The following is a 15,829-nucleotide window of genomic DNA, read 5'->3' on the forward strand; positions in this document are numbered from 1 at the left end:
TTCAAGATTTAAAATATGGAAAGTTTTTATTAGAATTAAATACATTTCATTTCAACGAATGTAAATTATTGTTTGACGATTGGAAAACATTTATTTGAATTAAATATTTTCCATATGGGGAATATGATGTCAGTAATTTGATCTAGGGGTGGAAAAAATAAGATTGAAATACAATCAAGGGTCTAAATTATTTAAAATGACGTCATAAGGTTTCTTTTAATAATATTTAGAAATAGTTTTAATATCATTTTGCCAAGTGTCACTCTAATACAACTCTTCATTTAATATTATGTCATGTGTCATGTGTATATATTAGGCAACTCATTTCAAATTTCAAATTTATATTTTTTAATTATATGTTAAATTTGAAGTTATAATAACGTTAAAATTTTGATATACTTCTTAATTAATAATTTATTTAAAATGACTTATTTAAAAATAATAATTGATTAATAATTATAAAATTTTATTATAAAAGTTTAATTAATTTTATAATCGTGGTTCCCACAGGTTATAAATTAGTTATGAATATAAGGTTAATTATATAAAAACTATATACTTTCGAGTTTTTTCTCGGTTTAAGCCCAAACATGTTTATTTTATTTCGAAAACCCACATATTTTTAGTTTTTTTGTAGTAGATTTATCGGTAGTATGATGGTGAGACATTTTTCATCTAAAAACATTAACTTTTTTTCAAAAAAAAAACGCTCCCACGTTTGACAAATTTGTTTCTTTGTAACAACTTTTTCACTTTGTCTAGTAATTCTTAATGATCTTTTTTGTTGTTGTTTATGGCGTCTTACGGAGGAATATGGAGGTTTGATTGTATTTGTTTACTAATTTTGAGACTAAAGATTTTGTGTCTACTCACTTAGATGAAATTATATCATAAATGATTTCACTTCTGCTAATTTAGATAACAAATGTTATATATCTTGTATCTTGGGTGGAATCCAAGGGAGGATCTATGTTGTTACATGGGGTAGCTCGTGTGACCCCTATATTAAAAATCTAAAATATTTAAAGTCCAAATTTAATAGTCTATTTTTTTTAAATAGCCCAAAATATATGCCCAATTGTTTAATGATAAGAAATAACTCAATCCAAATCTTACACCCATTTCATTAAAAAATTGATGTGGGTAACAAAACAAAAGGCGTGATCGAACCCTTGTTGCCTTCGTCCTTCTTGCTCGAATTGGAGATACTAGATGGGGTTCACATTATAGAACAATTGTAAGATTGATGAATTTGTTTACAAAAGTTGTTGAGGAAGACTTTGTTTGGCGTATTAGCTGAAAAGCTGGTTGTTAGCTGAAAAGCTAATTGATAGCTGAAAAGCTAGCTATAAAAAATAACTTTTGGTAAAACTAACTGAAAAGCTAGCTGAAATATATAAAATTACATAAAAGGACATGTAAGAGTATGTGTGTTTAATTAAGGGGTGTATTTGAAAATTCTTTAAAAAGTTCCTAAAAAGCTAGTCTAAGTAGCTTTTCAAAAAGCTAGCTTCTAAGCTACTTTTTGGCTTACCAAACACGACAACATACAAAGCTCAAAAAATAAGCTAGCTTATCAGCTAGCTGTGGCGCACCAAACACAACCTTAATTATATCAAAGATGAGGGGTCTAGTTTATATAACCATAATCAAGAAAATGGTATTTTGTCATATTTTCAAGACACCTGATTTCATGTTTCTTTTACACTTGATGTTGGAAATTATAGGCCTCATCGATACCTTGTCAAAACATCTTCAAAAAAAAGATCAAGATATTTTGGAAGCAGCCTCATTAGTAAAATGGACAATGAAAGCATTGCTAGTTTTTAGAAAAGATGGTTTCCACATATTTGGAAGTAGATATTTGCTTTTTGTGAAAAACATACCATTGAAATTGTGGTCATGTTGGAATATTATGTTATCGCACGAAAGCGTAGGACTAGTATGACTAATCAATATCATTTTGAAGTTGTCATTTTTAACACGATTTTGGCTATGGAAATTCAAGAATTTGGGGATCGATTTAGTGAAATTGGCACAAAACTGATAGAGAACCTGGCGGCTTTGATTCCTTATGACTCGTATTCTAGTTTTGATAAATTAAAGTTGTTGAATCTAAGTGAGATATACAAAATTGATTTTGACGATTCAGGGTTCATCTTAATGGACAACGTGATATCTATTAGCACTTTTTGCTCCATGATGAGAAATTTTTCAAGTTGAAAGGAATTGTGGACCTCTTTCGTTTGTTGGTGGAAACAGGGAAGCACCTCTCTTATCTTTTGGTTTATAGATTTTTAAATTTAACTTTGGTTTTGTCAATCGCAACCGTAACCGTTAAACAATGTTTTCTGCAATGAATTTGTTGAATAACGATTTGTGTAATAGAATAGGTGAAGTTTTATAAATTATACTTTGATTTGTAGTGTAGAAAAAACACGTGAGAATATAAAATCTAAAAATATAATTACTTACTCTCGGAAAATAAGGATCGAAGAGGTGACATTTAAAATGTAACTTTGACATTTTTTTATGTCTAATGAAATGGTGATTTTTTTTTCTTATTGTATATTATGCAGAATTTTTTTTTGGTGCTACCCCTTTACTTTGACCTTGGTTCCGCCATAGGAGAAATCATATCATAAATAGATATGTGTTTACTAATTTGGAGAGTGAATGTTATGTATCTACTAATTAGATGAAATCGTATCACAAATGATTATTTGTCTCCCAACATACGGACCGAAGGTTCTGCTTATGCAAATTTGGAAACCGGAGATTATATTCTTGCTAACTTTGAATGAATCGTATCATGACTCGTTTTGCAGATAATAATTTTGATACCGAAGGTTTTGCATCTACTAGCATGGAGACTAATTGTTTTGTGTTTGAAAATAAATAACAATGTAAGCGGAAGGAATTTTTTGACTCTTCTATTTTTTTCATATGACTATTGATGGGAAATGTTGAGTTTCAAAGAAATCTAATGAGATTATTATTAATCAATTCCGTTATGAAATTGACAATATTTTTAATGGAAAAACATGAAAACAAAGATAAGAATTTGCTAACATAGATTGGAGTTTGAGAACTTGTGATTCTAAAAATAATATAATGTGCCAAGCCAATTTAGATAGATGTTTTTCACCCACTACAGTCTCTTATAATCTCTAGGTACCCTATAATATCCATTTTGCCTACAAAAATTAGACAAAACTTTTCTCCTCGTTTAAAAATCAATATAATATTTCCTTGAGATATTAATGTTCAAAACCACCTAGAGCATAATAAACAACATAATAGACATGTAAATTATTAGCCGAAAAGAATAGTTAGATTCAAAGAAAAAAAAGTTTGTCAAAACTGGCAAGATTATAATGTTTTTATTATATTCACCTCTTTTACGATTTAACCACTATATTTTATTTTAATCTATAAAAGATATGATCCATTTTGAACACTTAATTTTGGTTTAGCGTCTGTTAATATTGACATGACTTTGATTAACCTACATGGCATAATATATATTTACTAAAATAACATCTAATTTTTTGAAATAATTTCTCATATATCTAATATTGTATGTGTATGACTTGCTAAACTGGAAAATGACAAGTTATTTCAAATAGGAAAAATGACTTATATGGTAACTATGTTTTAAAATCGTTCAAAAAAAATATCATTCAAGTTTGGTATGTCCAAAAAAACCATCCAAGTAAAACATTTGTGCAAAAAACACCAAAGAAGTACATTTTTTGTTCAAATTTGACCTTGTGCTAACCTATAATTATCAGTAAAAAATAAGTAAAGGAAAAAAAAACAAGAGAAAATGACTCAAAGGGGTAACTATGTTTCAAAATCTTTCAAAAAACAGAATTCAAGTTTGGTATGTTCAAAAAACATCATCCAAGTAAACTTTTTATATAAAAAACACCAACAAACTATATGTTTTGTTCAAATATTACCCCCAACAACTGACTCTTACTGGTTAAATGATGACTTGGCTTAACTATTATTGCATGACATAATAGTTATTGACAAAACAATAAATGATATATTCCTTCTTTAAAAACCGATTTAGGGTTTCTTCATGAACGAATGACTTCTTTTTCTCCTATGATTGCTCTTTTTTTTCTAAAGTGATGATCTCAAACTCAAGTCCAAAACCCTAATTCTTTACTTAAGGTAAAAGAGCTCCTTTACCCCTACCTCAATGGGCCTCCTTCCCCCTAAGGCCCAAATTCATAAAAGCCCATTAAGGCATCCAAGCCCAACTACTAGGCCTCCAAGGCCTGATATGGACCAAGAACCCCCAACATGGCCTTAAGCCCAAAAAATGACTTGCTACAATCAGATGGGCCTGAGGCCTAACTTAAACAAGTCCATGCATACACCCAACATATGTTAAAGCCTCTTCGATCTGAATGTCAAGCCAGTACGCTCGACGTACTCCTAGCATACCCCAACGTACTCGGCTAGGGTCAAGAACCGCCAGTCTTGCGAAGGCCATAACTTATTCATTCTAAGTCCAATTTCGTCATTCTTTATATCTACAACAGCTAATTTTGGCATCAGACAGCCATACCGAGGGTTATGGCCTTCAGAAACGAAATCGCAATCTAATTTGGACCCCGACATAGCTCTCTAATGCTTAAATTAGATTGCAATTCTTAGTGTTACCTTAATGCTATGTATGCTATCTATTTTTTGCCTTACCTTACGCTGCCTCAGATATCATGTCTTTGGGGTATTTATAGGCTGCTCGTTGTTAGAAGAGTTTATAGTCTTGACCAATCCTTCATTTATCATCCAGCCTACAGACAGACACGTCTCTTGTCCTTTCCTTGTTATTTTATTGTTTCGTACCATTTCTTTTGCATGTTTCCTGGGATATGGTTATGATACGTGTGCACGATGTATTCAAATTTATATTCGTTTGTAACAAGTCGTCGTGTCTGTAACGCCCATTTGGTGATGGATAATGTAGGTTGTGGGGACCGAGTATTTGGTTTGTGTTGGAGCCCAAGGGAATATCAGTAAGTATCAGTTCGAGCCTTTATCAAGTTTGGGTTTATGTTAGAAAAGTTTTAAGGCAAGGTAGAGTTTATAGAAGTGCAGAGCTTCTCGTTTCCTTCACGTGGGTATAAAGAATGACGAAATTAGACTTAGAATGAAGAAGTTATGGCTTTCGGAAGATTGGCGGTTCTTGACCCTAGTTGAGTCCGTTGGGCGTACGCTAGGAGTACGTCGGGCGTACTGGCTCGAAATCCGGATCGCAAAGGCTTTAGCATATGTTGGGCGTATGTATGGACTTGTTTAAGTTAGGCCTCGGGCCCACCTAATTGTAGCAGGTCATTTTTTGGGCTTAAGGACATGTTGGGGGTTCTTGGGCCATATTGGTTCTTAGTGGCCTTGTAGTTGGGCTTGGATGCCTTTTTTGGCTTTTTATGGATTTGGGCCTTAGGGGGAAGGAGGCCCATTGAGGTAGGGGTAAAGGAGCCTTTTTGCCTTAAGTCAAGAATTGGGATTTTGGACTTGAGTTCGAGGTCATCACTTTAGAAGAAGAAAAGCAAATATAGGAGAAGAAGAAGTCATTCGTTCTTGAAGAAACCCTAAATCGAATTTTAAAGGAGGAATATATCATTTATTGTTTTGTCAATAATTATTATGTCATGTCATAATAGTTAAGCCAAGTCATCATTTAACCTGTAAGAGCCAGTTACCGGTGGTTAATATTTGAACAAAACATATAGTTTGTTGGTGTTTTTTGTACAAAAAGTTTACTTGGATGGTGTTTTTTGAACATAACAAACTTGGATGGTGTTTTTTGAACGATTTTGGAACATAGTTACCCTTTTGAGTCATTTCCTCTTCTTTTTTTTCCTTTACTTATTTTTTACCGGTAATTGTCGGTTACAACAAGGTCAAATTTGAACAAAGAATGTACTTCGTTGGTGTTTTTTGTACAAATGTTTTACTTGAATGGTGTTTTTTGGACACATCAAACTTGAATGGTATTTTTTGAACGATTTTGAAACATAATTACCAATATAAGTCATTTTCCTTTCTTTATTTTTCTTTGCATTTTAGTAGCGATTTTATCATTCGAACACATAACCTGTAACATCCCAAAATTCAGGTTCAACCATTTAACCCTTCTTCTTTTCCAAGTTGTCATGCTAGGTCCCTTTATGTAAATGCTAGGCTTGTGAGTACGCTGGGCGTACTAAGGAGTACGTTGCGCGTACTCGCGCGCTTATTTTGTACGCGGATTCATCCGGGTACGCTGGGCATACCCAAGGTTACGCCAGGCGTAACCGGCCCAGATGCAAAACCCTAATATGACTTGAGGGCTATAAATGGAATGAGATGGCCTTGTCCCTCAGCCACCATCTCATAGAAAGAAACCCTAAGAGAGTATTCCCTTCGTCCTTAGCTTAGCTTGTGTGTGAGTGTTCTAAGCTTCAAAGTGCCATTTCAAGGTGGTGAAAGAGAAGAGGAGGCCATTGTAGGAGCTAGAAGTTGGTGAACAAGAGTAGATCTGAGGTTTACAGAGGTTGGAGCTTCTTCCTGAGGTATAAAGTTCAAAACTTGCCTTGTTACTTGTGTTGTGTGCTTCTTGGACCAAATTCTAGGGTTTTTGGTCCCAAGATGGAGACTTTATAAGCAAATTGTAACATCCTGATTTCCCAGGTATATTGTTTTATTTATTTATTTTGGAATTTGTGGAGTAACTCGGCGAGTTGGAGCCAAGACTCATCGAGTAGGGTCGCGGATGTTCATCCGGGTTCACGTCCGGACTCGGCGAGTCCATTAGTGGACTCGGCGAGTCCACGCTGTTTAATGAAACCCTAATTCCCATGGTTTGGAGCCTATTTAAGGGCACTTATAGCCTCCCATTGCGGCTACCAGTCCCTTTGAGAGAACCCTAAGTGAGCTAAATTGTTGTGAGGGAGAAGAAGTCACTTTTTGATCCTTGAACCTTTGGTTTAGCAAGAAGAAGGTGATAAGAGCAAAGAGGAGGTGCGATTCAAGCAGTTCCAGAGTTCATAGACTTCATTTTGAGGTAATAGTTCGAACCTCCTTCAGTTTTGGTGTTAATCTTTAGAGTTAGGGTTTTCTAACCCCCTTTGGAGAGTGATTATGTGGAGCAAATAGTCCCTCTTCGAGTTTGTGCCTTGGATCTGGACTCAAAGAGGTCTAGAGACCTTAACCCTTGGAGCTTTATGGATCAGTTTGGGGTTATTGGACTTAGGTTGCCATTTTTGGGACTAAATCTCCTTTTGATGCCTTGTTGTGGTTGTACAAGCATCAAGTTTCGAACTTTACGTGACATTCATGCTTGGGGAGGCCATATCTATGGTTTGGGGAAACAGATCTGACCTCAGGAGGTCAGTAGAGTTTGTGCATGGCATGAACTCGCCGAGTTGTTCTTGGGACTCGGCGAGTAGGGTTAGGGTTTCACGTAAATTGTTCAACGAGTAGACTTTCCGAGTTGGGGGATGACTCAGTGAGTCAGGAGGGAATTAGAGACTGGAGTTCAAGGCGGTACTCGCCGAGTTGTTCATGAGACTCGGCGAGTTGAGTCGGGGTGGCCCCGCGATTCATGACTGGTATGACTCGTCGAGCATAGGGAGGGACTCGGCGTGTCAAGCGGGATAAAGAGTTAAAGGACATGTGAGAACTCGCTGAGTCACCTGGGTGCACTCGGCGAGTAGGGTCAAAGTGGGACCATTGACTTTTGTTGACTTTTAGGGTTTGTTCATCAATGGAGTCCTTGTGACAAGAGGGGAGGGTAAATAGTCTTTTACCTTTCTGAGGGTGCCAATGGCAGGTTGAGTCTAGTCTCGAGAGTTATATTTATAAGAATATTTATTTATGTGAATAGGCGGAGGCTAGGCAATATTTTCCATCGAGTCAGAGATTTACCGAGACGCCTGAGGTGAGTCTTCTCACTATACTTTACCTAGTGTGGTAACAGAGTTATGTGACAGAGTACTATAGAGTTATATGCCAGTGTATTTGCATGTTATTTATGTGTTATGATTTATTGTGATATGTGCTATGCATGATTCAGAGTTACAGAGTTGGGACTTTCGGGTCCCTAGAGTTAGGGCCAGAGGGCCCACAGAGAGTTGGGGCTGGAGGGCCCCACTGAGACACATTGACCAGAGGGTCGACAGAGTTTCGCCCTCGAGTGGCTATTATGTGCTAGAGTGGTATTTTGGGGAACTCACTAAGCTTATGCTTACAATGTTATGTGTTATGTGTTTCAGGTACCAGTGATGACCGCGGGAAGGCGCCGGCTTGATTCGTAGACACACATGGGATTCTATGTATTGTGATCTTGGGAGATATTTTGAGAAACAAAGACATGATATTATGACATTTTATGAATGAATGAATTTGTAAAAATGTGATTGAAAATGCGAAAAATTGTTTTAAATTTTCACGGTGTTATACAAATAGTCTCCATTGGCCTAGATCTATCATATTTCAGGACTATATGAGTTGTATGTTCATAAAAATGCAATCTTGGACGTAAATGATGAGCCATGCATGAGATCTAGACTTTTGGAGGAGAAAGGAAAGGTGTTAGAGGGTGTGGGAACCTTTATAGCCATGCAAAGTCTTAAATGTTTCGACTTTATGGATTAAGAGGTATTAGAATGGCCAGATCTGGAATGTGAGATTATGTCTTAACTGTTTAAGACCTAAAATGAAGAAAGTTCGAAACTGGGATTTACGTTGGGCGTAATCCCCGTACGCGCCGTGTAGGGAGTCGCGTTCCCCGATTCTGGAGTGCAAGGGTACGCCCCGCGTACAGGAGTTGGTACGCCCCGCGCACTGCTTACTGTTTGACTTTTGTTGACTTTTAGGGTTTTGGTCAACATGTGGACTTTTGAGTCAGGGAGGGGTAAAATGGTCTTTTACCCTTCTGTGGGATTGTAGAAAGGGATGTAGTATAGCCTTGTGAGCCGTTAATGATTTGGAATGATTACTTGTTGTGATTAGGCGAGGCTAGGTCGTTGTTTCGATATTCAGAGATATCGAGACGTGAGTTACTAGACATCATACGAGGTGAGTCTTCTCACTATACTATACCTGGAAGGGTCTATGTGTGACCGGAAGGTCTGGTATGCTATGAGATATATGCATTGTATGCTATGAGTTGCCTGTTTTGTATGCGTTATGTAGGTGATATGTATGCTATGCTTGATATGGGCCGAAAGGCGTTATTATATGGGTTGGAAGGCATTATGATGTGGACCGGAAGGTCAGGGAGTTATGGACCGAAGGTCGACACGGGTACGACCGGAAGGTTTACCGGGTTGGGACGGAAGTCCCCTGAGACACATAGACCGGAAGGTCGTGTGGAGTATGGTCTGGAAAGGCGTATGTGTGTAAGAGGTATTTTGGGGAACTCACTAAGCTTCTTGCTTACAGTGTTTATGTGTAATGTGTTTCAGGTACTAGTGAGGACCTTGGGATGGCGCCGACGTGACTCGTACACACACAGGCGGATTTTGATATGTTTGTTCTTGGGATTTGATATGTTTTGTATTATGATCATGTTACATTGGATTTTATGGTTTGTCTTGAATGAAATTATGTTTTAAAGAAATGAAAAATTGTTTTGGAAATTTACGTCGTTACATAACCACTACAAGATGGGAATGTCACACAGGCCTATGAAGCTGTAACAAGTGCTTACATATGAGTGTGACATTTTTATAATTAGGTTTTTGGTTTTTAATATGAATCCTTATTATTTTAGTTTTTAATATATAGATCTGAATAGTCTATATATATATATATATATATATATATATATATATATATATATATATATATATATATATATATATATTGAGTTTCAATAGATAACCATAATTAACAAGGAACCAAGTATTCAATTGTGAGCGTCGAAAATCATAATGATCAACGGCCATGGAAATAGATGTACACTTGTACACTGGACGTACACATACCAGATTATTCCAAAAAATCCACCTCCTTACCAAAAAACCACGTCTTTTTTTTTTCGTTTAAATTTTTTTAGCCCATATTTTTTATTGAAAAATAAAACCCGAATATACCGTTGTTCTCGATTTTTCGTCCTCTTTCTATACAGATTCATGCTGATATATAAAAAATGAATTTTTTTTCCGAAAAAAACTCACTTCATTTTGTTAGTTTTTTCATATTTAAGTTTATTTTTATCAAAAAAAAAAAACTAATTATACCAAAAATATTAATATTTTGTACTCTATAAACATTTTTACAATTTAGTAAAAAAACGTAGTATATTATCTAAAATATGTTGTATCATTCCAGAAAGTGTTGCTTCAAATTCAGAAAGTGTTGTTTCTCCAAATGCATTAAAATTATAGGAAATAACACTGTGTAAAAATGATTTTAAGACAATAAAACTAGTTTGTTTATAAAAATGATTTTAAACTCTATTTTTGTATTGTATAAATATGTTTGTTATTTATATATAAACACTAGAGATGCAAAATTTTGTTTTCTAAAAATCAAGAGATCTTTTAAAGTTAAGTTATGATTTTTGGTAAAATAATTTCTGATAAAAGAAATATTTATTTAGACACGTTTAAAGTTTGATCTTCCAAGTCATTTTCTCTAATAATATTATTTTTATAGTTTTTTTTTTTTTTTTTGACAGATTTGACAAAACAATTTTTGTGTAAAAGCAAGTTTGCAATTTACTAATTGCAAAATATTAGGTCATTTTGTTAAAAGAGCAAAAGAAATTATCAATTTATTAGACCATAAAACCACCAATTTTGATATTTTAGTGGTAGTCTCAAAATAAACATAAATCCAAAGATCCACTAATCACACTACTGGTACCCATGGCCAATCTGTGATGAAATGGAATCGTGGTGTTGAAGTTCAATGCTACAAGAGAACATGTAATTGAGGGCCATCCATACTTGTCGCCCATTACATATATTCCAATTCAACCATATGCCCTAGTGATTTATCGAATCTTTCCATAAGTTGGCACCAAACATTTTATTTTAGTTATAATCTGTGGGTAACTGTCTTTTTAACTCAATAAACTTCATGATTATACAACTTAACACACCTTTATTTATTTTTCCCTTTACGTAGTTTGTGAATAAAATATTAGGTGAATAAAAGACATGTTCCTAAGATAAAGTGTAACTTTAAATCAATAAAATTTCAACTTGATCAATAAAATATTTTTATTGGGTTTCCAATAATTTTTAGGTAAAGAACCAAAAACCAAATTCAAAACATAAACATAGATAAACAATGGAAATCATTAAAGTTAAACAATAACGTTAATTTTCGACCCAACAACTCGGGTATCGACAAGCTTTCCCAACAGACAACACATTCCTATTCCTTCCAACCTAAACCAAACACATGACAAATTACATTCCCTTCATATTGCAATTCTTTTAACCGATTACATTCCTAAAAAAAACATTCTGCAAACCAAACGCCCCTCACAATGTTACAACAAACGGAGGAGCATCTTTTCGTGGTCCCGCAACACTCCGATAAACATAAACCTTATTCGCAACAAAATCATCACCACCATCTTCCTCTTCATTAATCACCTCAACATTCAACCTCGGCAACTCTTCCGCCAACTTCTTACACCCCTCCATTGTCACATTACAAGCCGACATCCACAAAGACCGCATCGACTCATACCTTTCCAACCCCGAAAGCAACGCCACATCACCAAACGGGCAGTCCCGTATCTCTACCCGCCTCAACTTCGGGCAGCCTCTCATCACACATTCCATGCCCAAATCACTATCGCCCGCAAACGCGACCGAAAGTGTTTCGAGGTTTTTCGCGTGTTTCCCGATGTACTCGAAAGTTAAGTCGGTTAGAAGGCCGGAAACGGAAAGCCGGCGAAGGTCGGAACAGGAATTGACGATTGCACCGAAGGCTTCGTCCATTGGCTCGTTGGTTATGGAATCGGGTGCGTAGGGGGTTATTATGCAAAGACGGAAGTGGGTGAAATTCGGGCAGTTTCGGGCAGTGGTGATTACGGCCTCGTTTGTCATTCGTTGGCAAAAGTAGAGGATGTAATTGAGGTTCGGGCAGTGAGATATGGATACGAGACCGGACTCAGTCACCCCCGGTTGACTCGGGTCAACCGGGAAGACAGGGAAAACTCGGAGTTCTTCTAGTAATGGGCAGTATGATCCGACTGCTTCCAAACCCTTGTCCCCAACTGTATCAAGAACCTGAAAACAATATCAATTCCTTAATGTCTTAATGTAGAAAGTACTTTCATACTTTGGCTTAACTCGTTAAGTCATTCTGTTAAGTGAAAAAGAAAAGGTCACTGATTTACCCAGAGGCGACGTAGGCGTTTGCAGCGAGGAAGAATCTGTTCGAGTTCATCAGCTCCAAGACTCGCATAACTCAGATTCAGAAAGGTTAAATTTTCACACACAGGATATATAATGGGTAGATAAATCAACGTAGCGTCCCAAAAACCAGAAACTGAATGAATGTTTTGACATTTAGCGAAAGTGTTTGCAAGGTCGGTGATTAAAGTAGGATTGGGGTCGAGGTCGTCGGAGAAGGTACCGGTGCCGAGCTCCGTCAACTGTGGAGCATGGAGAAGAAGCTTTTGCAATTGAACCAAATTTACTTTCCGGTTAACTTTTAGTACCTTTAACGATTTGCATCGAGAAACGAGACTCTCTAATGCTTCGAAACTGACTTCGCTGTTTAAAGTTGCGAAATTAAGAACTTGTAATGTGGTTAAGTTTTCTGGGAAGAAACTTAGCCAGTCTCCACCGAGATCAATGATTGAATTTTCTTGTATGTCGAGTTCTGTTAGGTTTCTACAAAATGAAGATTTCGAAAGTTTATCAAAACAAAGAATCTGTAGAATCGAAAAGGAAGAAGGAAAAGCTTACTCGCAATGAGTAGCAATGGATTCGAGGCCAAGAGTACTGAATCCATCACAGCTTAAGAGTGATAGGGCTTTGAATCCATCAAAATTCAACGCTAAAAACTCCAAACTCTCATCAGTCACCACCATTCTCTTCAGTCTCAGCTCCTCCAGAAAAGGATACGCAGTCGCGAAAACATTTAGCCATGGTTGGACATCAGCTCCCCAGTCCGCCGGCACCAGATTGAAATCGGAAAACCTAGGTTTTCCCTTCAGCGTCACGCTGCTGATCGCCGGAAACCTAGCAGCTACGATTTCCGGTGAAATAGAGTAGCAGTTTTTTATGGATACATGCCGCCGAGTCAATCGCTCAGCGTTGTACCAGTCTTTGCAGACTAGCGACACCGAGTTTCGATCCTTGTCGGAGCTTATCAACGAAAATGTTCGTTTCAGAAATTCCTCCGGCAGCGTCCACGGTGTGGTTGGAGCTAGATCCATGTCCGCTGCTGCAAAAACTGCAACGGTTTCCATTATTTTAAATCAGATTCATTCTCTTAGCTTAAAAAGCAGCATGTAAAAGCAACCAGAACACAGAGAATATAATGTCGCACCTGAAAGTTTTCTTTCTAACGTTGTCGGATTTGGTGACGAAGTTTTGTAGAATAAACTTGAAGAACTACAGATTTGAAGTAGAAAAAATTGGGGGAAATGGAGAAGGAGAAAAAGGGTTTAAACTGTAATAAATATATATCTGAAAAGATGGAATTTAACATATTATTCCAGAGCCATTAAAGGAGCTCAGTGCTGTCATTCGGCTTTCCACCATTGATTATGTAAGGTTAAATTATAAATTCAGTCCCTGCAGTTATACTAAAATTACAAATTGGTTTCTGTTGTGATTTTTTCATGTTTTTATACTTCAATTATAAGTTAATTTTATTGATAAAGTTACATCGAAATAAGAGGAAAATATTGACAAAAGTATGTGTTTTTAAGTTTTTGTATAGGTTCTAGATTGTTATATTTTTTTTCTAGGTTTATATTTGCATTTAGCTAGTTTTCTATCTCAACATATAGTGTTTTAAAAGTGAATATTTGATTTTATTTAGAGTTGTTGATTAAGATCTCGATCTTTCAGCCAAATTATAAGGTTTCATTCTGAATTTTTATCGTTATATATTTTCTATTTAGAAAGCGAAATCCAAAATTTTAAGGGATTATTGGTTTTGTTTGGAATGTGGCGACATGTAACAGAATGACCAATTAGCGATAACTTAACCCTCTTATAAACGGCGTCAGCAGAAAAGATAAGAAACAAATACATAAACTAATTTAGGGATGGAAAACGTTAAAGATTCAAGTTGTGGAGCAAAACTGTAATTTTTTAATAACCCGGGGACAAATCTTTTTCGACAAAAACCAATATACCCCATGTGTGTCCATCAGCAGCCATTAATAGAGCTGTAAGGGCTGTCTAGATTATGTTCGTTTCCAATGGAACTAATAATAACTTTAATAATAAGGATATTTATCGTATTTTTTTTTAAATTATATTTGATATTGTATTTGTACTTTTAAATACTTTCAAAATTGTTTAAACGTTTAAAATTTACTGTATTTTGTAAGAATACCAATAAAGATGTGCTGACCACAATGTTTTGATGATCTAACTTATGATAGAAGCAGGGATTGTGTTGTCGTTTTCATTAGGTGTATTATCGATGGACAAGGATTAGACAGGAAGCTTGAAATACGGAAACATATTCATTTTTTGTTTTAAAAAAGTTCTTACTTTCAAGAACATAAACAGATAATTATCATCTCAATGTGATTAGGGGTCTTCGACAAGTCATCTAGCATTAAACATTTGAATTTCTTTCTCCTCAGTATCACTAAAACTAAAATAGGTCTAGGGTTATAATTGTCAATAAATTAATTTATCAGTGGATTAATAAAATGCTTTAGTGGAAAAATCAGTTCCTATATCATTAGGAGTCTTCGAAAATATTTGTATTTGAGTATTTAATCTCCGAATCAAATTGATCTGACTTTCGGATAATTATTTTTAAAATTTTTGGATATCTAAAATATTTAATTTTTCATATATTTTTTAATTATTTTTAAATTCATATAAGAAGATTTGGGAACCTAGATATAGTTTATAAACATTACATGGCCTCTTCGTTTCCTTTTTGAGTCGACTGTTTTACCTTTATACTCCTCGTGAACTTCTCTTTTGTGTTGTCAAATTTTGGTTTTGTTTTACTCTTTCAATTAAAATCAATCTTCATTAGGATGAATAAAGTAGCTAGAAAACACCAATCTTCATTAGGATGAATAAAGTGGCTAGAAAATACCAATCTTCGTTAGGATGAATAAAGTAGCTAGAAAACGCGTCAAAGGACCTTTGGCCTAACCAAACGGTGGAACTTGAAAAAATTGTTTTGGGGCCGTAACTAAAACTACCATTCTTACAAAAAAAAAACAGGGGCCATAATGCAAAGTTTTATATTTTTAAGTCTAATATTTATAAGGGAAAATGACTCTTGAGGGTAATTAACTTTTGCGTTTGTACTCATTTGGTCTCTTTTCTTTTTTTTGTATTCAATATACCATCGAACTTGTTGTTGGTGTTTACCATAGCCCTTTTGACCGACTTTTGACCTGTGATAGCCGGTCAAAGGGTTATGGTAAACACAAACAACAAGTTCGATGGTATATTGAGTACAAAAAAAAAGGAAAGGGACCAAATGAGAACAAACGCAACAGTTGGTTACCCTCCTGATTCATTTTCCCTTTACTCATTTACAACAAATCTCACATCATCTCCTACTGATATTAATGACTTTATGAGATTCATTCTTGCTTCTCTTCAAAACATAACCTATGAAAGGACATTATTCATGCATGTAC

At 35.5% G+C, this 15,829-nt stretch overlaps 1 protein-coding gene across 1 annotated transcript; it reads right to left on the bottom strand.

The window, feature by feature from the left end:
• Positions 1–11,279: 11,279 nt before the first annotated feature.
• On the bottom strand, positions 11,280–13,696 carry LOC145061768 (transport inhibitor response 1-like protein Os04g0395600). The gene is made up of 4 exons (XM_079009329.1): positions 13,528–13,696; positions 12,942–13,431; positions 12,368–12,866; positions 11,280–12,257 (listed from the first exon to the last, which is right to left on the bottom strand). Exons 2-4 carry the CDS (start codon positions 13,412–13,414, stop codon positions 11,502–11,504), a joined length of 1,728 nt encoding a protein of 575 aa, XP_078865455.1. The 5' UTR covers positions 13,415–13,431; positions 13,528–13,696; the 3' UTR covers positions 11,280–11,501.
• Between the last annotated feature and the right edge of the window lie 2,133 nt (positions 13,697–15,829).

The sequence above is a fragment of the Lactuca serriola genome, chromosome 7 (assembly GCF_051521515.1).
Source record: "Lactuca serriola cultivar US96UC23 chromosome 7, Lser_US96UC23_V15, whole genome shotgun sequence".
Lineage (NCBI taxonomy): Eukaryota > Viridiplantae > Streptophyta > Magnoliopsida > Asterales > Asteraceae > Lactuca > Lactuca serriola.

What these genes read in the sequence shown, in the direction of transcription:
- LOC145061768 (XM_079009329.1), bottom strand. Translation starts at nt 13,414, where the DNA reads ATGGATCTAGCTCCAACCACACCGTGGACGCTGCCGGAGGAATTTCTG. An exon ending in TCCATTGCTACTCATTGCGA is followed by an intron (nt 12,867 to 12,941) that starts GTAAGCTTTTCC and finishes TTCATTTTGTAG; the next exon opens with AAACCTAACAGAACTCGACA. An exon ending in AACGCCTACGTCGCCTCTGG is followed by an intron (nt 12,258 to 12,367) that starts GTAAATCAGTGA and finishes TATTGTTTTCAG; the next exon opens with GTTCTTGATACAGTTGGGGA.